The following is a 26,358-nucleotide window of genomic DNA, read 5'->3' as shown; positions in this document are numbered from 1 at the left end:
CTGAACAAGCAGCAAAATAGTAATTTAAGCTAAGAGTTACTTTTTCTACATTTTAGTAAAAATAAATTAATTTCAGCTAGAGGAAAGTGTAGGTTAATTACATCCTGAGCATCAGGAAACAATTAACAGCTTTCTATTATATTGCCCTAATTTCCAAGCCATACAATTATATTCTACTGCAGAAAAGGATGTATGATTATCAAGACAAGGATCTTTTCAGAAAAAAATGAAAGGAAATTGTTCCACTGCTGACAATCAGTGCTATAAATAATGCTATGCTAATATCTTTTCATAAGTGATTTCCATTATTTGCAATCCTAACTTTGATTGATGTGTCGGCTGTGTGTTGTCAGATTCTCCTTCCAAAGAGGATGAGCATAAATGTTGGACTGATTCCTCAGATAAGCCCTCAAAAATTCAGCTTCCTGTGAATATTTTGCAATACTCATTGGAATTAAATTAAAAATAATTGTTTTTACTAACCATATTGTAATTATGTCTTGCATTTGCTTTGCCTCTTAAATCAGGGCCAAGACTGGCTTGTGGAAACACAAAGGGACACACAGGCTTGCTTTAAGCAGACACAATGCCTTGAAGACACAAGTCACAATGTGAAGAGCAACAGATATGACATACATACACTTCTTCTTAACTGCCAATAAACTCATTTGGCCCAATGTGCAGGAAAGTGATGCAGACATGGAGCCAGTGGGTTGTATGGCAGTTCAGCTGAACACTCACAGAAAGACAATGGAAAAACACCCATTTTGGCAAGAGTACTTAGTGTGAGAAGCAAGGAAACCCACACAAACCTCCATAACACAAAGTCAAAGGCTACTGTGCTAGATGGTCACTGTGTTACTGGGGGTGGGACAATCTTCCCAAACCAGGTAGAGCATGTAAGATTCATAAAGGATAAATGTGATACTGCTGCATCAGCAGGAGAACTTTGGTCTCTGCAGATTCCTTGTGGAATGCCCCTTTCAGGACAGCTATACCTCTCCCTCAGAAAGTTTAAGTTCTGCTTCAAGTTCTCCTTCCCTATTATTTTCCACTTCAAGTCTTCTTCTATGCACTGTCATTGACAAGCACCATCTTGGCTGAATCTTATCTAGCTGTAATGCTCTTGAAAAGATAGTTGTGACAGCTCTTGAGAAGAGTAACTGTTCATCTCCCCAGTTCCTTCCACTGCCATCTCCTCTGTCACACCAAACACAGTATGACCACACTTGACTTTCAAGATCCCATCTTTGCTATCACCATCTCTTAGGTGCGTTGGCTTTTGCTCGGATCAGCCATTTAGTAACAGTTTCACATTTGAGTTTTTACCTTCAAGTGAGCATCTCTGTGCTTGCTGCCTTAACAGAGGAGGCACCCTCACCGAAACAGCCACAGACCTTTCTGGATGGAATCAGCCAAATCTTGTCCAGCATTGCCATGATCTCTACCAAAAACCTGACATGTAGACAAGGGTCAAGCAGGGCAAGAATGGATGAAGGGGGTGGGAAGGGGCTCCTGGACTGGCAGAGCAACATCTAGAATAGATTCCCTGAGAAGCCAATCTCACTGTGGGGTCTCCACTCCCTGACCTCAGGCCAGCTGACCTTATCCCTTACACTGTCATGGGTGCTAGTTTGGCATGATGATAACCTCGCTGAGCCCCCCAGACTGTTCACCATGGACTCACACACACACCAATGCCATGCACCAGCCATGTAGCAGAAGCCCCAGCCCAAGGGAATTGGGCTGCTCTTTTCTGCAGCAGTAGCCAGACACACTGGACCAACAGTCCTGTAAAATACACAGCATGACCTACCCCTGGCTCCTCACAGAAGCCAGAAAACTCTCATCTGCCTGCTAATCCCTGTGACACAGCTGTGGTAGCCCATGTACTCAACCACACAATTGCAAGGAAATGGAGAATTACAGCTTTGATATTTGAAAACACGCTTCTATATTCGCCCTGAATTAGCAAGTGCAATCAGGAACATTTTTTAATTACTCGCAACTGCACCTTTGAGATCTGAATGCATTTACTGGATTGAGGCACTGCTAAGACACAAACTATGAGAACTGTAAAAGGCTGATAATTAAGGTGGGGGTTGCATTCTGAAGCAGTGCTGTCACACTGGTGATAAGCTGGTCATGCAAATTGTGTAGTACAAATTTCAAAACACGTGAAATGTCAGTATTTGAATGTCCATTCATGCACAATACTGTGGCAAGAGTGCAGAAGTAAAGGTAAAAGCCTCGAAAGAAAAAAAACATTGTCAAACTTAGTCTCTGCTCCTGTCCAGTAGTAACAAGTGCACTGGGCATTTTAAACTCAACATCACTTTTACAATGTCTTCTGCTGGAGTCTGAAGAGAATCTAGCAAGTTAAGCCCTGAAGGGGTGGTCAAGCAAACCAAGCAGTGGCTGCTGCAACCACTCCCTCTCCCTGTACTTGACCATGTGTTTCTGCTGGCTCCTTCACCCCAGTGTTGGCACTGGTCTGACTTCATGCTGAACCTGTTTAGAAAGTTAAATTTTTCTTGTTTGGCTTCAGCTGCTTCAGTTCCCTGAACTTCTGATCCCAGACAAACACCAGTGTGAAGTGCAAGGGAAGTGATAAGAGCAGGGCAGCAGCAGCCTGCAGTTAGATCCGCTCTATCAGTAAACCACAGCTTCAAACTGTACATATTTCACTGACAGGGGGAAGCCAGCACCCATTTCTCCCCCTGTACTTCTTCAGAGAAAGCTTTTTTGTGGTCATGTGGTAAATTGGTTTGCAAAACTGACCCAACTGAAATACCAACCTTCCAAAAGCTCTGCTGATCACTTCCCCAGTGCAAGTCACCATATGGTGATGGTCCAGAGATGCTTAAACCAGTCCAAAGGAGGGGAAGCACAGAGGAAGGAACCAGAAGGCAGAAACACCTATTTAAATCCAGTGATTTATACATTAAAATCGTTTAAAATATATGGTTTAGGTGTCCTGATTTTGCTTAAGAACAAAACCAACAATCCATGATTAACACATGAAATGTATCCTTCCCTCACCAAATGCCAGTGGTTCTGCTGAGACTTGAAGCTTTACAGTTTCTGTATTTATTAATCTTTAGAGCCTCAACACAATTCTTCCTCAAAGACCAGGTACACAAACCAAACTTGATTAGCTCTTGCTTCTTCCCCAGCATTTCATCCCCTTTGCCAGTTCTTCATCAGTTTAACCTCTTCCCACACAAGTTTATTTTGAGGAGATGACAGGCCTTGAACACAGTGAAAAAACTATCTTTGAGTTAGCAAAAGGACTCACACAAGTCTGCTCTGCCAGGATGGTAGAAGCAAGAGAGTTAACATAATAACAATACACGGGTTATAAAAATAAAAAAAACCAGTAAGTAGCAAGAAAGTTAGAAAGGTCCTGAGCATCAGAAGGGAATGTCTGTTTCTGAAAGCAGACCCCAAGCTCAGAGCTATCACCACGCTGGCACTCAGTGCCTGGACTCTTAGTGATGGGGATAAAGAAGTCTATGTTGGGAACTTTGCTGGACTGCAGAGAGGCTGACATTTGCTGCTGTGACAATATCCTTTCACTTTCTTAAGTTCTACATCACAGAAAGCACTGAAATTCTGTGAGTTTTACACTTCAGAAAGTACTGGAGTCTACAGACGCAAGAAATACCTCAATTAAAATGAGATGCACTGATTCCTCCCTCATCCTTTTGCATCTATCCAATACTAAAAGCTGGCTGACTTCCCTCCTGGCTCCAGGCTGGGCTCTTACTTCACTGATGCAATTCTGGGGGGGAAAAAAGTAGATCTTTTCCTGAACAGGGAACCCAGAACTCCCTACCCATTTCGGTACACACAGTATCCTCTCTCTATCTACACATTCAGGAGTTATTTTTCTCTGTGCTTTCAGGATGTCACTTCTTGGGCTCAGGGTCTGACCTCCCAAACCAGAAATCCCAGTCCTGACAGAATTCCACCTTGGTGGCTTCACACAGACCCTCCCCTCACTGTCCAGAACCCACCACTGCTGCAAGACATTCCTACCAACTGCAGCCAAGATTTGTGTTGCAAGGACTTTATTTTTCTTCAGAGCATACAGCAGCAACCTCTGTTAGGACCTGATAAATAGCTCCAATTCTTAGGCACTATTGCTACACAAATACTAAATAATAATGACAAGAGATAGGGGAACTTCTCTGTGCTGGTGCCACTGCCACTGCTCCCACAGAAGAAGGGATCATGTCATAAATGCAAACCTAGATTGATTTTGGAATATTAATTCTGCTTTCCCTGCATGACCATCAACATCGAAACAAGTTTCCTGTACTTTTTCATAAGCAGCTCCTTTAACATAAAATACATAAAAAATATTCTTGCACATGCTATACACATCAACTCGCCTGCTGATCTCTGCTAACCTGAGACAAAAGTTAATGATTGACTCCATCTGGAATGGAATACATAAAGTACACAGCACAAACCACTCATACGACATTTGCCTTCTTATGTATGTAGCAAAAGAATGATCACTATTTGCACATGCATTGTTAACTACTTGATCTCTGAGCTGCACTTGAGGAAAGATGCTGATGGCAACAACTGAATTATTAAAAGCCATAGCTAAGAGGAAAGAACTACAGAAACAAAGCCTTACATCTTCATTTCTAGAAATGTTGAATAGCCCAAATTTTACTGAAGGACATGAGACATTGAAAATCCTGGCCCAGGAATCTCATACATATATATATATATATGTGTGTGTGTGTGTGTGTGTGTGTGTGTATATATATACAGATGGGACTTGTCATTAGAATTAGAACCAACGGGCACGATTGAAACACATGAAAGGGTGCATCAAGTATCAAAAACTCTAGAAAAAATTAACATATAAATTTGAAAAACACATGCTTTTTGAAAATTTAAGTAATTTATAGTAATAAGAATATGTAATTGAAATGGCTGTGATAGGGTAGAGTTAGTGGGAAACCTTGATTTCAGAGCACTTCATTCTGCAGTTTTACCAACCTTCACTTCGACATCTTTTCTTTCAGTGTATCACTCTGGTGAAACCTCATAGAGAAAACTGCCAACTTTTTGGTTGCTTCATTTTGAAAAACAAATTGATGAAATTATTTGGACAGAGAGTTTTGGAGGAGCCTGTTCCACAGACGCCTGGTGATATAATCCCTGTGTTTTATCCGCCCTGAAGAAGTCAGCATACAAGGGTCTTCTCAAGTGAGACAACTGAAACTACTTTTTTCAGGGTTAGTTTTGAACCCAATCAGTAGCTCTTGGCTAAGACAAATGCAACCACTGGTGAAGAACTAAGAAGGTTGCAAGAAAAATGTGCAGGGGGTAGAAAAACAATCATCCCCTGAGGAGGAAGTACAAAATTGGTTTGTCTTAGGCAGATTACAAAATCTCATTTCAAGGAATTCTGTCAATTCTTCAAATGGCAAAGACATTTGTTCAACGTCTGAAGATCTTTCGGGATCTGACTTGAGAATAAGTGACCTCTAGACAACTGTGTATCTCAAATCCTTTTAGAGTCTAAGCTTACACCAGAGTCTTAACACACTTTCAAACACTTTGATAGCATTGAATAAATTCTGTAATGATACAGTTTATAAAACTCTGTATCATAGCAATACACTAACGCTAAAGGTCTTTTGATATCATTGCTCTAGAAACTGTCACTGTTATGTGCCATGAGCTTTCTGCACCTTACAGTGCCAATGAACTTTTCAATCCTACCACCAGCAAAAAAGTTGACTGGCTCAGAATAAGAAAAAAAGTTATGGACCTGTAGGTATTACATCCTTCACAAGTTAATGACTCTGATAGTTATGCACTCTAATATGGCTTCTGAAAGGCATAAGGCTCCCGAAGTGAAACCTTTGGAAGACCAGTGAAAACTGGTTTTGTCTTACAGCTTCAAAACGTGTGGCTGTTTACCACGTAAAACCTTTACCTCTGTAAAACAAAATTCGTACACCAATTATGACAAAAAGGCAAACAAATTTCTGTTGAATCTTTTGTCTTTTCCAAAAGAAAGAAAAATCTCTGAGAAACATGTTTCATATTTCTCTAAGCAGAAAGAAAGACGATGCTGATTATAAGAACAATTCTATCAAAATCACTGCCTCATCTAAGAAGTCACGCAATTATTTACTGAACTATTTAACAGAAGTGGAAATAGGGAAAGATGTCGCTTCTTGTGAGAGCTGGTGATAAGGAGGGATTCAAAATTCAAGAGCCATTAAATGGCATTCAAGTTACAGCCACAACAGAGAACTGTACCATATATACAATGGCAATGGTAGGTGTTCAAATAATGCTGCTCAGCCAACTGAAGCCTGAGGATCCCTGAATTACTAGGCACATTTTCTGCAAGAAATGAGGGACTCTTGGGAGATATACAGGACTTTGGTGACAGTCTGGCGTCAAGAAACAATTAACAGACAAGGAGATTTCAGACAACCCTAGCTTGTAAGATAGGCAACCAGCATCTATATCAAAATGTGCCCATTGAAACTTCTTTTGGTTGCCAGAGGGCAAGATCAACTCTATCCAAGTCAGTGCTCAAACCCAGATATAATACTTTAATCCTGCCAAATAGTGCTGAAATGGGCACAACCTGTTGCCTTCAGCAGTGAGGGAAATGAGCTTGGAATTGCTCTGCTTCTGATAAAATTCTTATCAACTTCAGTAGTGCCACTATTAAGCTTCCAACAATGACTATCCAAAGCACTAAGGATGTGACACCTTCCTTCAGGCACTCCCAGCAAGGCCTAGGAAGCTCAGGGACATTCACTTCCCCAGTGCTGTACCAGGCACAGGTTTACAGGCATGGATGTAGTGGGATGGAGGCTTCAAAGGACTCTCCCAGCCCTGAGGAAGCTGAAGGGTCCACGATCATCTCAAGTACAGCTCACAGTTTCTTCAGGAGACAGTTCCATATTCATCATTTCTACCATATGGAGCCTTTAAGGGCAGTGCTGTTCAAATCTCCCCAGAAGAGACAGCTCACCACTGAACAGCTATAGGGTCTCTGAACCTGCAGCAGAACAGAGTGAGGAGCTGAGGTTTTGGGTGGTTAGAGTCTCAGGCAGCCAGATACTCCACAGTTTGTCCCTGCAGGATCATGAGTGCCTGCAAAGCTCACAGCCAGATCATGCCCATCCCAGCTCTTGCCTTGCTCTTGCTAATTTCCTTCACGGCAGCAGAAGCTGACAAAGGGTTTGTTCTGGTGTGTCATACCACTGAATTCTTCAACTTTCCTTCACGGCTGTCAGCTTAATAATTTAAAGGTTTGCCAAGAGCCAGACTTTGGAAGTCCTCACTTTAAAAAATATGTTTCTGTTAACCAAAAGTAAGAGTTAGACATTTGCTCAGACAACTACTGGGTATAGAGGAAAAGGACACTACTGAATAGAAAAATTTACCATGTTATCCAATATATAGCTCAAGATCTTGTTTCTTTTTCCATAAATCACTCTGCCCATGGGCCAGGATTTACCTCACAGCCTGTGCCAGCAGCCAGCTTCCTGGGTGCCAGCTGACATTACACACATCAGGGCAGAGGCTCCTGACCTTGCAGAGGCAAAACACAAGCAACCGAGAGACAGGAACAAGGAGAAGGAAAAAACCCTGTCCTACTTCTTTCCCTCTCCTAGCCATTGTGCACTTGCAATGTGCACTTCCACTCCCACCTAGGGAGTGCAAAGGCACACAGGGCTTCCACTTCCACCACAGGCACTGCCAGTGTGCAAAGCCAGGCTTGCCAAGGTGCTGCTGAGACAACTTTAACCCTCACTGCATCAGATCCCTGCCAGAGACAGACAGATGTGCAACAGGCCTCAGGAATGAGAGCTATGAGGTAACATGTGAGGCTGGAGCAAGACAGGCACTAGGAACTTTGCAAGGAATTTAGATCAAGCAGCTCTGTTAAGTATTTGAGTGCAGACACACGTGCTGTTTGGTCTAGTGAAAGAGTGCTTTAAATACCTACATTTGATTGGGTTTGTGTAAGTAACACCATGCTCACAGTTTCGTTTTACACTTTTACTCCAAAGTTACGTGCTCATCTTGCATGCACTTTCACCCAAATACACACATAATCACCTGTCTGCCTGCATCATTGCCACTGGGGGCTTATCTTGCAGTTGTAAGCATCACTAAGAATAGAGTACAGTATGTTTCCTTGAGTGCATGTGTGTGCTGGCTTTCTATCATCTGTTTGCCTGCCTCAAAGGCTGCTGATATAGCCTGTCTTTGATCCTAAAAATGCTCCACATTTTCATTTAGAATTAACAATTATATGCTTATCTTGGACAGGAAAAGGGAAACTTTAAATGCAGGGTTGGTTAAAACTTGTCTGCCAGTTGGTTTTCTATCACTTATTTTGTGGCTTTTACTGCCTGGAAAACTGAAGAATACAAATCCTTTGCACAGAGTATCCCAACAGAGAAACAGAATTAAGAAAAAACTGGGGGAGGTACATAATTTTGGGTGTAGTTTCACAATACAGTTACAGCTGACCCAACAGCTCACTGCTATCCAAATGGAAATTTTGTGTCTTCTCCACCACCCCCACTTCTGCCTTCTGGCTCCACAGTCCCAACACCTATTTTCCGTGGCTTCTGGAAGTCAGCAGATCAGAAAATTAACCTACCCACCAAATTACCGCACTGGATCTGCTTTCAAGAAGTCCAAGAAGTTACATGAGCAGACACAAAGAGGAGCTGGGAGTACACTACTGGAGAGTAGGAAAATGGCCAGGAAGAGAGTGGATCTCCCTGGTCAGCAGTAGCCAGACATTATGCACACTGACTTGTTCAGGAAGTCACAGTCCAAGCAGAGATCTAAACCACTTACAGATTCATGAAGGAATGTCCATAGGTAACTTCACAGGATGGACAATAATTGTTTTGTATCTGCAGATCACTTTGCTCAAAAAGAGCACCCTGTTTCAATACCTTAATAAATAAAAAGACAAGTATCATTCTTGATTGTACCACTGATGATCTGATTCTAGGAGCCTGATTTGATGACATATCCTCAGTTTCTCCTTAGGGAAAGACTGCCAAGCTTTTGCTTTTACATTTAACTATGAGATACACAGAAAGATTAATGTGATTCTTATAGAAATTTTGTGTTAGCCTTAAATTTTCAACTTCTAGTTACATAAATTAGGAACAGCAGGATTCTTATCTGGCGCTTGGATCAACAATTCCGAACCAAATCCACCATGCAGGACCTGTGCCAGTGCACTCTATCACCCTGAATTTCACTTCAGGCTACTTTGAAGCAGAATCTCAAGCTTGGACCAAAAACTGGTGTGTACTGCAGCCAGATCACCAAAATAACATTTACTTGCCAAACACAAGTATCACTGCTGTGAATAACAAGGTGACATCTCTCCTTACTTCGTGGATGCAAACAGTGTCTGTACTAGCAGCAATGATTGCATCTCCCAAAGCAGGGAGCATTTCTATCACTTTGCAGTGTTTGTCTGGCATCTGAGCAAAAAATTTTTTAAAATTAAAGCAAAAACTACTGGGAAAATGTTTTTACCATCTCCTTCTGGTAACTTATATAATACATTGTCATGGATTTTTCTTTCTGAATCACAAGATGGTCCATCACCAAACTGAAATTACTTAAATTACTTTTTCTTCTCTGTACTGTATAGGTACAGCCGGCACACATAGCCAGCATACATCACAGAAATTAAATTTTAACTGAGTCAGGCGTTTTTGTTAAAGGCTCCTGTGCCTCTCACAACTCCAGTCACACAGCACTGTTAATTGCTGCTGGCACTGACAGTAGGGATCCCCTTCCATCTGCTGGGACCAGCTGATGCAAAATAGAAACAATCCCTTGGAGTGAGGCGCAGCTCTGCGGGGTTAGCGCCCGGCGCCGCTGCCGGTGCCGGCCGGGCTGTGCGGGAGCGCTGCCCTGCGCTCGCCTCGGCTCTCCATGGGGCGCTCAGACACTTCAGCGCTTACGGTTTCTTTGGGGTTTTTAATCTTTGAATACGCCACTCTCCTGCAGCGTTGGATGCCTTTAGTGACGCAGCAGCCTCTCCCCAGCCGCCTGCTGTTCCCCGCAGGGAGCAGAGGTGCCCGCGGCTGAAGCCCCCCGTGCGGTGCTCTCCCTCCCGGGGCTCGCAGCGCCGGCTGAGGCCCCTGGTCCTTCTCGCTGCTGGAAGCCCGGGGGCGCGATGGCAGCAGGGCAGGTGCTCCGGTGCAAAGAAAGTCCACGGGGACAGACCCTCACCCTCCGCCCCCAAAACCTCCCCCCCCCCCCCCGCCGTCAGCGGGACTGCCGCTGACCCCGGGTACGCGTCCCCAGCGAAGCGGGAGGAAGGCACCGCTTACCGGAGCTGCTCGCCGGTGAGCAGGACCTCGGCCATGTGCTCCAGCTCCGCCGCTTTCTGCTGCATGCTGCTCATGCCCTCCTCCATCGCCGCCGGCCTGCGGGCACAGCACCGCGGGTGAGGGGGGACCCGGACCCGCCGCCCCCCGGCCGCGCTGTCCTCGCCGGCAGCCCCGGGGCTCCTCCCGCCCGGCCCGGCGGCCGCGGGGCTCTTCGCGGCGGTGGTGAGCGGCGACAGCCACCTCCTGCCGCTCCGGCTCACCTGAGCGCGTCAGGTCACTTGTCCCCTCGGCAGGCTCGGATCCCTCCCGCCGCTTCCCGTGTTATTGTGTCACTGGCAGGCGGAGAAACACATGGCTGCAGCCGCCGCCGCCGCAGCCGGGCTCGCCGAGGCAGCAGCGGCCCCCCCCGGCTGTCACACGGCAGGGTCGGCGCTGCCCCCGCGGGAAGGGCCCGGTTCCCCGCCGGGGGCTGCGAGCCAAGCGGCTGCTGCCGCTCCCTCCCCGCCAGCCCCGGCCCGGGAGGCAGCAGCGGCAGCGCACGGAGGAGCACAGCGCTCCCCTCCCGTGGCTCTCTTCCCGCGGGTGCAAAGTCCCGTGTCCTCCCTTAACGCGGCGCTGCACGGAGGAGCAGCGTGCTCGGGAGAAGCCGATCCGACTGCGCGGGCGGTGATGAGACTGCCGCCCGCTCAGGTAGCGCGGGCTGCGCCTTGTCAGTGACCCTTGGACACGCAGCCTCCCTTTCCCTTAGTAGAAAGGGAGCTGATGATTTCGGTTTTCACCCTCAAAACCTGCTACTGCCCGCCTGCTGTCCACGTGTCTGCTTATCTGCCACCCAGGGGTTATTTTCAGACCTTGGTCCCCTGCTCACGTCAACTCTTTGTCTCCAAGCGACAGAGGATGCAGAATTCTTGAGGGCAGAAGAACATTTTGTCTTGGCAACGGGAAATAGATTGCAAGGTCATGAATACTGTTTGTCAACATTTTTGATGGGGAAAAAAAGTCGACCTTTTTTGCAAAAAAAGTCCAGGAGGAGGCTTCTTCTACAGTGGTCCAACCATGATTTTCATTTGCAAACAGATGCAATACCTTGATTGCCTACTCATTCCCTTTATTTCTGCCTGCACATACTCTGTGTGCATGGAAATTGCATCTGCTAAAGTACTTGTAATATTGTCATCGATTCAGGACCAAAATGATAGAACCACAAGAAGAACTAAGAAGGAATCAAGTGAACCTAGTAGTAACCAGAGTGCAGACAATGGGAAGAAGGTGATTCTTTGCATGGCCCATAGTAGACTTGGGGCCTTTATTACCAAAGGTGGCTCCGGATGAAAAAGAATTAACTTGGAACCAGGGAGAAAAATACTTGGAAAAGAAATCTACATAGGGTTACTAAGCAGACAGCAGCCACATCCAGCTCAGGAAATTCTCTGTTCTAAAAATAATTGTCTCACAAGGCAAGCACTTGTGTGACATTTCATATGCATTTTCCCTGTTGCTCCCTAAGCATATGTTTATAGCCACTGGGATGAACACAGGACTAGATGGACCTTTGGTTCAATCCAGAGTCCTTTTAATAAGCACCTTTGTGGGTCTCAAGGAGCACTAGAGGTCCATGAATGGCAAAGGGAGAAAAACACAATCTGCCTTCATTTCATTTGGGCCAGAGACAGCAGACACCTTAGGACTGCAAGCACTACAGTTTGAGATTTCTTTCTGTAAATTTGTAAGACATGCATTTAATCTGAGTACTTGCAAACACCCGCTAATTCCACTCATCCTGCAAACATACAAAGTGCAGATTCACTGAGGTGGAAACAAAAAGATAATTGAAACAACCATCTCATCTGGCCTTATCTTTAGGACAAAGAATGTACACAGTAATTTTTGTAAAGCACTTTATCACATGACTTAAGGAAAGACAGTTTCAAGAGAATGTACATTGCAGACCATTTCTGGTTAAGTCCTTGGCTCTATCACCTGGGTTTGGCTGATTTCATCTGTTCTCTGCTGCTGAAAGGAGATACACTGTTCCTTCAGGCTCTGGCAGCACAATCTGCAATGTGTCTTATGCTAGTTTTCCCACTCTTAGGACCTCTGCTTGTTGCAATTCAATTCACTAAATAGGCAGAAGAGAACCAGAAAGTGGAGAACTAGCTAGTGAGCAGATGGTTACAGAGTGCAATGAGTGCCAGAGCTGACACCAAGGTAGAGTGGGCCTTGGCAGCTCAAAACAGGAACAAAAGAGGTGGAAGAGGGAGAAGAAGCTGTCTTTATGCAGTGATGAGGTATTGTCACAGGGTGCTTGTGGAACTGCGGCCTGAAATCCATATCTTTCCTTGAACTGTTTTGCAACTTGCAAAATGCAGGCCATTACAGATTCCTGCACTGGATTCTTTAATGATTATAGAATTTTGCCCTTTGCATACTGATATCCCATTTGTAATTTGTTCCACATGTTCACATTGAAATTTCTTACAGTTACAGTTATTCTGAGCAGAGGGAATTGGCTAGCAGTCACTCCAAGCCTCCTGTCCCCCTCAAAAGGCTAATTGACATAACTTTGAATGGTCACGTTTCAGCCAAGAGCCAGTAAAAAGCTACACAAAATAACCTGATTAGATGCTTCCCACTTGTTTTTCATGTACAGACTGCTACAGAACATAAGGTCTAGCAAAAGATTGCTAGACTGTGTTGACCCCTCCTCTCAAGACAGACTAGTCATGAAGACTAAAACACTTCTCTAAGAGGTGGGGCAGTATGTGCAGAGTCTGAAATCCTGGAAGCAAGAGAGAGGCATCCCTCTGAGAACACCTCCCGGAAGTAGACTGATTTCTTTTTTCAGATGTAAGGGTCAATTTTAGAAGTCAGTGCCTGTTTTAGATATGAATACATGAGTTTTACCTTAGCATGGCTGGAGTTAAGTGGGATGGAGGTAGCTAGCCAACAGTAAGGCCTTCCTCAGCCAAAAGCAAAACAGATCTTTGAGCTGGAGCCCTGGGACACTTCAAAACTCATCCTCTGCAACATCAAGAGAGTAACAAAAGCTGCATAGGTCTGCTAGAGGGTTGGTACTACAGGTGCAAGGGGAAGCTCAAGTGTCTTCCAGTGACTTTTGATGACACTAGAGGCTTTCTGGCATGCAGTCAGGTGTAAGGCTGCACACTTGAACCACCAAGGTCAGAACGCTCTGTGGAACATCATGCATGAATAGGCACATTGTATTAGAGTACTGGGTTTAGAAAACATGTTAGTAAGTTGTATAAACTTTCTTATCTCATTTAGTAAATGCCCAAGTGGTGAAACACTAGATGTTTACATAATGAAATAAGAATATTGCTTTCACTGCTTTGAAGACTCTTGTATCTGTGGCTACATTTTGACTTGATAAATTAATCTGATATTTGAAAAATTAATTCTTTAGTCCCACATCAATTTTTTGCAAGCTTATTTTAACACAAGACATCCTCATGAAAGAATTACAAGTATTCATGTTTATACTTCTCATTTCTCCTGTAGCCTTGTTCTTGAGTCCCATATAAAGTTGTTTGGCTTTCCCTTGCTGGGATGACTAGAGCTTTTTAAATAGGAAAATGACACGGATGCAAAAGATGGTGAAGTACTTCAGGGACAAAAGGCATTAGCAGGCAAGCTGTTGGATGGTTGTGGGTTTTTTTTTCCTAACATATTTTGTATAAGACAGTATTATGTAAACATCGAATTTAAAAATACATGGCCACTCTCTTTGCTGAGAAAGACAAATAGAAAATCGTTTTCGGCTCTTAAGTTGACCTTTTATTTAAGTAGCTCTTGCAACACTCATGGAAAATTAGTGTGAAGGGTTTTTCCTATATTCCCATGCTTATTTGCAAAGAGAGCTTGCTTGTCTTTGTGTTTCAACTGGTTGACTTCCTTAGTACTAGAGGCCTAGGAAGGGGAACCATAGGAACTACCAGGTATTGTCCAATCTCCCCTCCTCTTTTCAGGCTATGTACAATAGTACTTCCCATACATGGAAGTGCACAGATTACATTCATTGCTGCTCGAAGTTTGAACCATTTAAATTGTCTGCTAGGAACTGGTCATAAGAATCAGTGCTTGTGTAATTCAAAGGACAGAATGCATCTGGGCAATCTAATTTTAGTCTTGTGATAAACCACAGGAAAAGTTAGTAAGTTTTCAAAAAAAAAAAAAAAAGAAAAGAAAAAGGATATGTTTTAAACTTCTCTTTTTCTATTATTGCATCCAAGTTCCTGCAAAAGCCACCACGGTGAGATAACAGAAGGAATTTTTCACAGACTGTCCAACGTTTCAGCACTAGTGAGAGACTCATATCTAGATTCTTATATTTCATGTGTCACTGACCTGGTAGTTGCGATAATAGTGAGCTGAAGTGCAGAGAAAAAAGCATTTTGACCCTGAGATATGTAGAGACAATCTGAAAGGCGTTTTCTAAGCCTGTCCTTACAGAGCTTTTCCATTTTGCATTAAATATTCAAGCACTCACTAGGCCAGACAGAGGTAGCGAGATTCCTGTGCAGACTGACAGCTAAGGCATGACCAAGAGATGGGTACCCACTTCAGTGCTTGCTCTTGTGAGGAGGTAAATATTTTATAGGAACACGCAGCTTCACTAAGATAAAATATCAGAAATTCACATCAGACTGGTAACCCAAATAATTCCAGCTGACAGTATGCTCTGTTAAACCAGCATTTTGCACTACCCAGTGAATGTTGCTGTTTGTTCTATCCACTCAAGTCCCCCTACTATACTATACCTGGAATATTTTCTAATTCCTCTTGTTTCATATATTCATTTGTTTTGCAATGATTTCAAATTTCAAGCATCACAAAAATATTTACAAGTATTTAAAAGCACCTGCAAACCTTTCTGAAACCTCAGGTTTATCTTTGAAAAAGTTCATATGTATTTCCACTAGTTCTCTCTCTTTTTTTTTTTTTTTTGTTTGTTTTCTCTTTATTTTATTCTGCATTTAACCAACAGCAATTATGAACTTGTTCAGCCAAAGTTATGTCTGCATCATATGTTTAGTCCAGGTCAGTCCTAGACTTGTGTAGTATCCAGCCTAACGAACAGACTGGGAGGTGTGAGTCAGCTGGGAAGTGTGACTAAGAGCTGAAGAGGAACTGCTTCTAAACCACTTCTCAAGTGTGAAGACAACACCTTCTAGCTCAGTGGTAAAAGCCAGCTTCTTAAGCCATCCCTCAGCCGCATCTGTGTTAATGCACTCTGATGTCTGGTTGCAAGATATAAAATGTTTGTTTAAAGCACTGTGGCTTGAACTGGTGGTTTGACACTGAGTTGTGAGCAGCCCTGAACACTCAGGCCTGAGTTGGTTTTCTTGTTCTTTGGGAGGCAACACCTAAGAGCTGAGATTCAGTCTAAGACACCTTAGTATCCTACTATGCCTCTGCTATCTATTCCCACTTCTCAGTGCAAGGTTCTGTTTAGTATTTCTCTTTCCACACTGTCCACGATGGAGCACGCTCTGCCTTAGGGGATCTGGCTCTGTTTCCTAGGGTGAGCATCACAGCCAGGGCTTGGGGTAGGTGGTGGGTGCAAGCATGCAGTGCGCATGTCTCTGGGGATATGTGGTTCTGGTGGCAGGAACAGAGGCAAACGGTTTGACAGATGCCAAACAGCTGCTTCTGTGAGGCACAGAATCACAGCCCTCCTCACAGACTGATTAGGATTCAACATTGTCTCTGTCCTTTACCACATCCCACCCTGTCACTCATTAGACGAGGCTGTGAGGCACACAGAGACATCCCATGGCTGAGGAACATCCACCAGTGAAGATGCTCCTCTGGCTGACAGACCTCCCTGGGGCTCAGGCAGCAGCACAGCACACTGACAATGTGCCACCACTGCTGCGGGACATCAGCAGTCCTACAAACTGATGGCATCCCTCAGCCCCACTGGGATAATCACCACCAGCAGCTATGCTGGAGCGCCTGACTTGTCCATGTTCACATAAAGAACTGTTGCCAGTGTTTAATCACTCTGCCACCCTGTGGCCCTTTCAAGAATTTAAGTATGAAAATGTCAATTAGAAAATTGTAGTGAATTGATGCTCAACAAAAGAAAAAGACTGTTAAATTAAGCTAATTTTATAAAGGAATAACCTTTAAACAATACAATCTTTGCACACAGTTAAAAACAAATATATTTGGCTCCATTGTTAATTTCCCTGCCCAATGAACACCAAAAATAACTGCCCAATCTAGAAAAAATCAAAAATTAAAGTCAGGAAAACACTGGATAATTGAATGTTCTCTTTCATGAAGGCACTTTGCAAGCATTTGTCTGGGATTTCCTGGGTTCTCAAAATATTTCTGGATGTCTTACAGTGCTGAAGAAATGAGATTAACTCAGTAGAACATGGTTCTAAAATAAATCAGAATCTGCATTGTGCTGAGATAGCAAAATGATCGGCTATGACCAGTTCCTTTATTGAACTAAACAGAAGGTATCCTTAGTGCTATTGAGAACCAGAATTCTTTATGGAGAAAACGTTCTTCTGTAGCTCTGCATCACGGTAACTGGATGCCAGAGAAACTGTTGGAAGGAAGCACCAAAAGACAGAATTGGGATGAAACAGAGCCATATCCAGGTCTTCTCATAAAACCAAATTCAGGTTTCTTGAAATAGAGAACCTGGTAAACAATATTGCCAAGGGCTGAACTGTAGTGGGGATGCTGTTCTGTTCTCAGCACCTCAGCAGAAAAAAAGAAAAGCATGTAAAAATCAGTCTGTAGTTGTTGAGTCCAAGAAGAAAATTTCACCAAGCTGCATTCACACAGGGAAGAGGGGTGAAATGAGTATAAAAAGGTCCAGGAAGCACTGGCGAAGAAAAGAGGATTGGTGAGAAAAGCATCCCACTAAGAACATAAGTAGGACTTGAGCTGGAGAAATCAGAGGGAAAGAAGCTGGAACAGCAGCAAGAAAGCCAGACTTAGGTAGGAGATGGAAGGAATAAATTTTCTTTGTTATGTCCCTCAGAGCTTTTCCCCTCTGTATTACACTGGCTTCACAGCAACTGTCAGAGAGACAAGGCCTTCCCTCCCTATCTGCACTGACTTCTGTTTCTGGAGAGGAGCCCTCCAAATTGTCACTCTTAAAGATGTCACTATAGAAAGCTCACCCGGAAGCATCTCAGAAGACCCTCTTTCAGCACATTCCCACCATGGAATAGGATCAGCTAAACTTGTGCTTTTTCAATAAGACAATTTGGCAGACTCCAGTGTGCACTCCCCCAGGAATGGAACCTGCACAGAATTTTTAATTAAAGCTTTCTAAGTTTTTAAATTGTCTTTGATGTTTCATTCAAATAATTAAATTTCAGTGGAAAACTCATTTAGCTCTCTGAAGAGGAGCTTAAAGGGCAGTATTTCCCCTCATGCCTCATACAGGATCTCTTCTGAAGCAGTTCATTGTAGGAGCAGCCTCATCATCCACTTACCAAACAATTTCCCAGGGAGAGAAAATTCTGTTAGGTAAGGTCCATGTCAAAATCGATGACCCAGTCTTCACCACTTGAACAGAAGGTGAGAGGACAAGGATCTCTCCTAAGTGTACAAGCAGTGAACTTATATTTCTGAGTCAAGAGAGACTGAGGATCTGAGAGACCAAAACATCAAGTGAACGGAAAGTTACTCGTGTTGTAACTTTCTGGTTACTGGTTTCTGGTTCTAGCCTACCACATGATGTCAAATTGTTCAACATCTCAAGACATTGATAGCCCTTGTGACATACTCACTACTATTGTTTACTCACAGAGTTCTAAGAAAAAAACATCCAGTTACTCATTGACACTGATTGCAATGGAAAAATGTTTGTCCTCATGACAAACTCCATTATTCAGCAGCAGGAGAAAAAAATACAGATGGTTAGCATCTTCACAGAAAAATATCAAAAATATAATAGACATTGGATCATTAATGCTTTAGGCATAGGCCCTAGAGGTACCTGATGAGGAGGGTAGATGGAAATTTTCAGAACAAAATGTTTCCTGAAGAGATGTCTGCAAAGTTTTTCCACTTTCATGTCAGGTTGATGGTTTGGGGCTAAAAAGGGCATGGGACTAGAAGGGCTTCTAGGTATACAGGGGAGCAGGATGAGAAGGGTATAGCCTGCTCATCTAACGTTTCAGCATCAGGAAGAGTGTTGAGAATGACAAAATCGAGTGAACTGGTTATTCTTGGGTGGTTACAGCCTGAGAGCTCATTATTCATCATGACTGAGAGTGAGACAAGAAGGCACTACAAACAGAAACATGAGAAACAACAAACATGTAACAGAGTCAGATATTTGTTCTGCAGCTCATTCCAACATTAGGTTTGTTGGACAGAATTTTTATGTGTTCATTTGTATTGCCTTTTATTCTTTCCCTCTGTAAGGCTTCTGCTCCCTTTGTAACATGAGCTTTTCCTATGTTGGCTTCTTCTCATTTAAGATTTCATCCTGCTATTTTTCGCTGTCATTTTCCTGTGCCATGCTACTCCTCCACTGTATTCTCTTGATGTATTTTCCTGTTTGGGTTTTTAAAAACATTTTGCATCAAATGGCTATGATTTTCACATTAATTTATCTATTTCTTTATTTTAGATTCATACAGAGAGTATAAATATGCAGTTTGCTGGGGTGTATTTGTAGCATATATCCCTAGCAATTTCTTATAAATTAATAATAGATTAACTCAAAATCACACACTCTCTGAGGTTACTACTATGCAGATAGTAGCTAGTCAAGAAGTAAGATGATATGGTAACTTGCCAGATGACGCATACTGATATTTAGGTTGTCACTATTAATAAGGTCTCCAGACTGAGCCTTGAAATTAGCCACAAAATTCTCTACACAGTATTAAATGAATTATATTTAATCTCATGTAACTCCTAGATATTAATGGTAACACTGATTCAAATAATTCTAGCAGCAGGTGTTTTATGTGATTAAATTTTAGAACCTGCAGTAAAGTGTTGCTGTTAATTTTCCCAACTAGCAAAATCATCTGTGTCTGAATTACAGGTTTTGCTGTGGTAGAAGCACCCAGGAGATCTATCCAAAAAATGATGTATGGGGAGCAAAAGATTTTAATTATGTACTCATGCATGAACTAACATGGCCGCCTGATATATACTCTAAATCCAAAAATTTAAATTTAAAATCTAAATTAATCTAAAATAATAAATCTAAAAATTATACTCTAAGTCTGTGTCCCTGTAATTATTACATCCTTGAAAAAAAATAGCTTGGTCTTTCCTGCCAATGTGAACAGACATCACAGCACCTTCCCACCCATTGCACCAGTGTTTACACTGTGAGGACAAGCTGTGTAGCAATGAATGTTCTGGCTGACTGGCTGAGACTGGGAGAAGCTCTGAACTCAGGCTGGGGACCAGCTTGTTCAGGTTTACCCCACTTTATCATGAAATCAGTGTGGCATGACTGATCCTCTGCTTTTGTTTGCAATTACACATGCAGTCTGCAAAGAAATAACATAGCAAGGAAACAGGTCTCTAATTGCTGTTGTCTCATAGGAATTGGGTATCTGGGTTCTTGCTTGTCACAACTGTGTACAGTGAAATTCTCAAAAGTAATTTTCAAACTGTGTTGATCATGTGTGTGTGTGTGCTCTGGCTATTCTGGCATGTACTTTTTTGGTTGAGTGTTTCTTCTCCAGTATTTCCAGGTCAGAACCAATTTTATGTCCCCAAGATACTCCAAGCTATTGCATGTTTTACACAAATATTTACTTTTGGTTACAGCTGTTTATTTTCCCCTAATTTCAATAGAAGTGTTTTGCATCTCCCTGGTGGCCTGTTAAAACTGACAAGACAGCCTTGTCTGAGGTAGCAATGAGCTATCTGGTTATTCTACTAATTGGCTGAAATTTTCCCTCTTTGAGTCTTGAACTCATTAGCTCCTGCTTTGTGGTGCTTTTCTGGCTGACATCATCAGGTATGATAGTTTTACTGGGATCAGGTGATACAAATGAATCAAGGTCTGCAACAGAATATGCAAGACACTGTTTCACTATTTTACCTTTAGAAAAAACCAAACAAAAAAAGAGTTTCAAAAATTAAAGTATGTCCCAATAACCAACTCCAATGGAGAGCAGAAGAGTGTGTGGTCTGGTGATTTAGAGGGTCTGAATTTATTTAGGATCCTGAGCTATGACTGGATATTGTGATTAACAGAGAGAAGCACATCTAGTCTTCATGGATTTGTTTAACTCTTTGTGGATCACAGTCATTTTGACTTTCACCACATCTCCCAAGTTCTGCAATGTGTTGCATAGAAAATTATTCTCTCCTGTCATCCATTACTTTCTGTTCTTTTCAGCAGTAATCCCCATTTCTTACATTTAGGACAGACTAGACAGTCATTACCCAGGACAGGTGTGCACCATGGATTTATGCAATGGCATAATGATATTTTCTTTCTGGTTTTTCTTTTCTCTTTCTTGTTTTCGTAGGAAGGAAATGTGACACATTCATTGTAGTCATTCTCCCAGTGTCTCACGGGAGTCTGCGATGTGGTGAAGCAGCATTCAGAGCTCTAACCTCAGTCACACGTACTCCTTTGGTGGTCACCTTCTCTACTGAAGCACAATGAGCACATCCAATGGCAGGTATTTCTAGACAATGAGCAATGCTCATTTAATGAGGGAAAACGTAACACACATGCTAATTTTAAATATTGCAGATGGCATTCCAGCTGAAAAAAAGAAATCCTTGAACTAGGGCTTATGAGGCTTTAATCAAAATGAGTCTCTCGTGGAATAATTTCCAAGAACTGTAAATGTGAATTGTGTAATTATCACTGAGATGATAATGTGTTGCTGTATTCAACTTTGGCACTGTGCCAGTTTTCCCAGTACTGGCTTTATCTTTTTCTGTCCCCCAGCTACTTCTCTTGTGCTTTGAAGGACATCTGTAAATTTCTAATGTGTACATCTTTGTCATTTAAATTCCCCTTTTCATGTAGCCCAATTTTCTCACTACATTTAACTGCAGAGCTCCCAAGCACTTGAATTGCAATCACACATGGAAGTCATCCTCCTAACATGCTACCTAATAACTGGAGCCTGACAGTTGTAATATGTACTGATATGTTATCTCATCTCCCGCTCCATTGTTTTATGTTTTAGTTGCACAGCTTTGGAGTTATTTCTTTTATTTGACTGGTCACAGATGCCCTTCATTTATTTAAGGGTTCACATCCCTGATGTTTGAGTCCTGGGAAAGATTATACAGGGACAAGAACTTCAAAGGCGTGACTATAACAATCTTCAACAGTCCTTTTTGTGTTTTGCTAACTTCACTGAACACTAGTCAACCACATTCCATTAACACTAATTTCCATTAATATTTGTCAATCAAAAAACTATGCCGAAGCTTATCTTGCTCAAGACTTGACTTCATTCCTGCCCCTTTCCCAGCCCAGCTGAGGATGCAGAGGCTATTTAGCAGTTCAGTCTACTTCTCCCTTATGCTGACAGGTGAACACCTTATACCTCAGAGCTGTACACTCACAGAGCCACCTAAAGCCTCCAGTGGCCACCTGGGTGGAACTTGCAGTTAAATTGGGATGGCTCAATTAACTGCTTCCTCAACTCTTGCTTCCATTCTTCTGATGCCTAAAACAGGGTTACCTGTAACAGAGGCTAAGACAAGTCAGGAGAGTAAAAGCGGAAAAATTTATTAAAGGTCTTTATGGTACATTCACGGCAAAGGAAGCCCTCTCGTGAGGCCACAGCAAAAAAATGGATGACCAGTCATGAGTTCCTCACCTTTTATAAGTTCTGTTGTATTAGCATATCAGCCCTTAATTCTCCAATCACACCCTTAGGTGATGATGTTAACCACCCCAGGCCTGTTTGGCTAAAGGTTGAGAACAGAGGTTTTAGTGTTTTTATACTACACCAGAGTTACAGATACATGAAGAGTAAAAACGAGAAATTCTTAGGCATCACTGCTACAGGTGAGTTTCACCCCTGCTTGTACCATGATGTTACATGCTCCTGAGCACAGTTTCAGCCCACCAGACCAGCTCAAAGTGAAAACAAAATTAATTTATACTACAGAAACTCCAAAGCAACTAAATAACCCCACAACATCAATATAAGATCATTTCAGGATCCTAACAAGATCCCTTGCCATAGCATGCATTTCCTTATTAATTGACACCAATACTGATAGTTTAGCATCTCTTAATTTTCTCTGCAGTTCAAATTCATTAAATGATTCATCCATGTTTCAAGTAACGAACTTCCTAGTTAAGTTCCTAGACAAACCCATTTTTGTCATTAGGTCACTGCTCTAAAGTATTGTGTTAGTTTGAAAACAAACCAGTGGGAGATCACAAGTCAGGATTATAATTTTAATAGGAAAATTAAAAATAAGTGCAATAATACCAGAAAAAAAACACTGACTGAGTCAGATACAACCTGACACCCTGTTAGGGTGGTGGTGGGAGTCCAAATGAAGTAGTTCAGTTGAAGCAGCGATCCCGTGGAAGGTCTGGTCTCCACCTGAAGGTCCAGAGGTAGCTCTTGTCCTCTGGGAACCCAGTAGACAAGGCTCCCTCATGCCATTTAAAAGCCCAGGTTATATCCAGGTGGGAATGCTTGGCTCCTCCCTCCTGGGCGGAGCATCTCACAATAGGATAAGTCCCTGAGTCATGCGGTGGGTTCTTGATAGCCCATTAACAGTTATCAGGGGTGAGTCATAGCAGGAGATAACAGCTAATGCCCCACAGCTGGTGGTAATAGAATGTGGCAGTTCCCTGGGGATGGCGGAGCCCTGTCCCTGCAGGCCTCAAAGTAGGCCACTTGCGGGCGACACCGAGCTTCTCGGGGAAGCGTGGCAAAGACAGGCACAGGCGCAGGAAAGACGAGATGCAAGCTCTTAAGTGAGGACTTCAGGGAGTTTATTGAAGAGGGAGAGGCGGAGAGACGAGGGGAGGAAAGCAGGCTGAAGGCTTCGACGAAAGAGCCTCGAGCAAGGCTGTGCAGGGGGTTATAAGGGGCACATGAAGGGGAGGAGTTTGGCACGCAGGCCAATAGGATTGCAGGAAAGGAAAACATACAGAACCTTTAACCAATGAACTCAGCTTAGAGGAGGGAGGAACATTAGACCGAACCAATGGGAAACAACTCAACTAATGAACAAAACCAAACATTCTAGAAGATAACCATATAAGGTAAACAGAGGGAGGAGATGCAGGGAACCAACCAGGCGCTGCTCAGGGGCATATTAACTAACTTTGTCACAGAGGTTCTTGGGAGTAATAAAAACCGTCACCCTAAGTTAAACTGCGTCCAGCTCCCAAGACTCCTCTAGCTCCTCAGTTCCTGGTGGTGTGTCCCGAGCGGATAGCTCAGCGAGAGCGACAGCTACAATAGAATACTAAATATATCTATATTGTGACATAGGACAAGCATTCTCAGTGAATACAGATGCATAATACCAGTTGTTTCCTGAGAAACAAGAGCTATCTATAGATTTATGTCCAAGTTTTTGCTTGATAGGCCAGTTGGCTTCTGCCTATTAGAACGGATCAGAGCAGCATTCCCCGAAGTAGGGACTTCAATATACCACCCAGCTGCTGATTTCTACCAAACTCTCAGGAAATTAACCTGCCAAATTTGCTTGACTTTGAGCAGCGACTTCCAGAGTGGTAAGCGAGAGACAGGCAGAGATGACAGGCAGCACATACACATTTCAATTCCTAAGCAAAAACATAACAAAGAGCATCTCCAACCAGAACTACCAGGATAAACAAAACTGATTAGAAAACTTAATAACTACTACAAATGTTCCTGGCCACAGATCAATGCCAACTCCTGACTAACATTCAGTGATGCAATGCCTATTTGGTTTCTGTTACACAGCAGAGCTCTTAAGATACAAACTCCATGAACCCATGCCTTGGATTCAGTTTCTTGGCTGTACCAGAACTGTTTTTTATTTCACAGAAGAAAAAGTAGAAAGAAGAAGAAGCAGGTGTTCAAGGTCATTGGACAACTGCACAAATTAAGGTATAAATTAAAGCCAACACAATTAAGCTGCTATTTAAACAGTTAGTAACTATGTGAGCATTTACTCAGTAAAAAAGTGATTTCCTGGTTTACCTGGGAGGTGGGCAGGAAGAGATTTACATTAAAGCAAAATGTAAATCTCAAATAAGGCTGTACACACATCAGTTTGCACCTACACATTAGTAGAAACTAATCAAAGCTGGAGTGTCTCTGGTTTCCTGTGTGCACAATGACAGTATTTCCACCTTCCAATACTGAAATAAAACATGAAAACATGATAGATATGTGAGTCTTTGAACAAACCACTGCACATGTGGTACAGGTAACTACCTAACAACTTCAGTGAAAATTTTCTCCAAGGCCAACTCCCTTGCTGGCACCACTCAGATACCACCTTCTGAAGGCAGAAGACACCTGACTCAGTCACATACAATAGTTGGTCTCTGCCAAGCTGGCACTGAACTGAGCCAGCTCCATCCCACTGGATCCTGCTTCTGGTTCCCACATAAAAGGGATTACAACCTCCTCGTCTGGGTCATTTGGCACAGGCTTTTACCAAGCACAGAGATACTCTGCAAATGGATATACATAACTTAGGAGCACTGAGTAAGTATTTGTTAGCTGATGCACGCAGCAGACAGCTAGGCTAGCACACTACTAGGCTGGGTGTTAATATACCCCGCAGCAAAAAATCAGTGAGTGTCTGAGGAGCCAGTTGTCCTGGACAAGGCAGGGAAGAGGCATCCTGTGCTGCTCCTTGCAGAAGTCTGACTCCCAGTCACACACAGCTGCTGAGCTGCTGTGTTTCACTTTTGTCTTCTTCTTATGGTTTAAGGACGTCAATAGACTTCCCCTTGAATCTCTGAGCTGCAGACTATTTCCATGGCAATAACTGCACATGCCTGAGGTTTCCACTCATTTCTGTCATGGCTTTAGCTCAAGCACTTCCTCACAGCTTCCTCTGGCAGAGGGAGCCCCGTCAGGCCACAGCAAGAAGTCAAGATGAGCCCTGAGTCATGGGGAGACAAACCTCTGAGGATGCAATGCAAGCCCTTTCCTAAGGGGTCATTCATGGGTGAGAGCCTGCAGGTAGCTGCCCTCAGTCAGACTGTCCCCAGAAGGACAGAAAGACCTGGGGTGAGCGGTGCCAGTGGGTGGCAGCTGCCTCAGCAGTGCCTTCCCACCCACAGTCAGGCCCCATTGTGGTGACTTACATATCCAGTCTCCCTCTATCCACACTTGCAGTCATGCTCTGGCATCGAGGGGAAACTTACAGAGTAGCACAGCAATGCTCCAGCCTTGGGGCAGTGCAGCTGGAAAGCTGTCCTTGGAAAAGGAGTGCTGGTCAACAGTGACTGAACATGAACCAGCATGTGCCCAGGAGGCCAAGAAGGCCAATGGCATCCTGCCTTGTATCAGAAACAGTGTGGCCAGCAGCACCAGGGCAGTCATTGTCCACCTGTACTTGGCACTGGTGAGGCCACACCTCAAATCCTGTGTCCAGTTCTGGGCCTCTCTCTACAAAAAGGACATTGAGGGCCTGGAGCTTGTCTGGAGAAGGGCGGAGGAGACATGGAAGGGTGTGGAGCACAAGTCTGATGAGGAGCAGCTGAGGGAGCTGGGGGTGTTTAGCCTGGAGAAAAGGCCGTTCAGGGGAAACCTTACTGCTCTCTACCACTGCCTGAAAGAAGGCTGTGCCAGGTGGGGGTTGGTCTCTTCTCCCAGATAACAAGTAACAGGATGAGGGAAAATTTGCTCAGGTTGCACCAGAAGAGGTTTAGATTGGATATTGGGAAAAATGTCTTCACAGAAAAGGTGGTCAGGCACTGGAACAGGCTGCCCACGGAAGTGATGAAATCACCATCCCTGAAGGTATTTAAAAGATATGTAGATGTGGTATTTAGGGACAT

The 26,358-nt window shown here is 43.3% G+C and overlaps 1 protein-coding gene across 2 annotated transcripts in view; it reads right to left on the bottom strand.

Annotated features, from left to right (window-relative positions):
- DEPTOR (DEP domain containing MTOR interacting protein) overlaps positions 1-11,109 on the bottom strand; it is a 79,944-nt gene extending 68,835 nt beyond the window's left edge. Inside the window, exons 1-2 of one of the 2 annotated variants that reach the window (XM_085053469.1) lie at positions 10,640-11,109; positions 10,380-10,475 (exon numbers count right to left, since the gene is read on the bottom strand). In XM_085053469.1, coding sequence (XP_084909595.1) covers positions 10,380-10,465 — 86 coding nt within the window. In that variant the 5' untranslated portion in view covers positions 10,466-10,475; positions 10,640-11,109. The other variant, XM_085053470.1, reaches the window with a different exon arrangement.
- Between the last annotated feature and the right edge of the window lie 15,249 nt (positions 11,110-26,358).

Source organism: Lichenostomus cassidix, chromosome 2, assembly GCF_008360975.1.
Source record: "Lichenostomus cassidix isolate B80296 chromosome 2, HeHo_3.0, whole genome shotgun sequence".
NCBI classification, from domain to species: Eukaryota; Metazoa; Chordata; class Aves; order Passeriformes; family Meliphagidae; genus Lichenostomus; species Lichenostomus cassidix.
The sequence above is the reverse complement of the archived record's forward strand: the minus strand, read 5'-3'. Positions and strand labels throughout refer to the sequence as shown.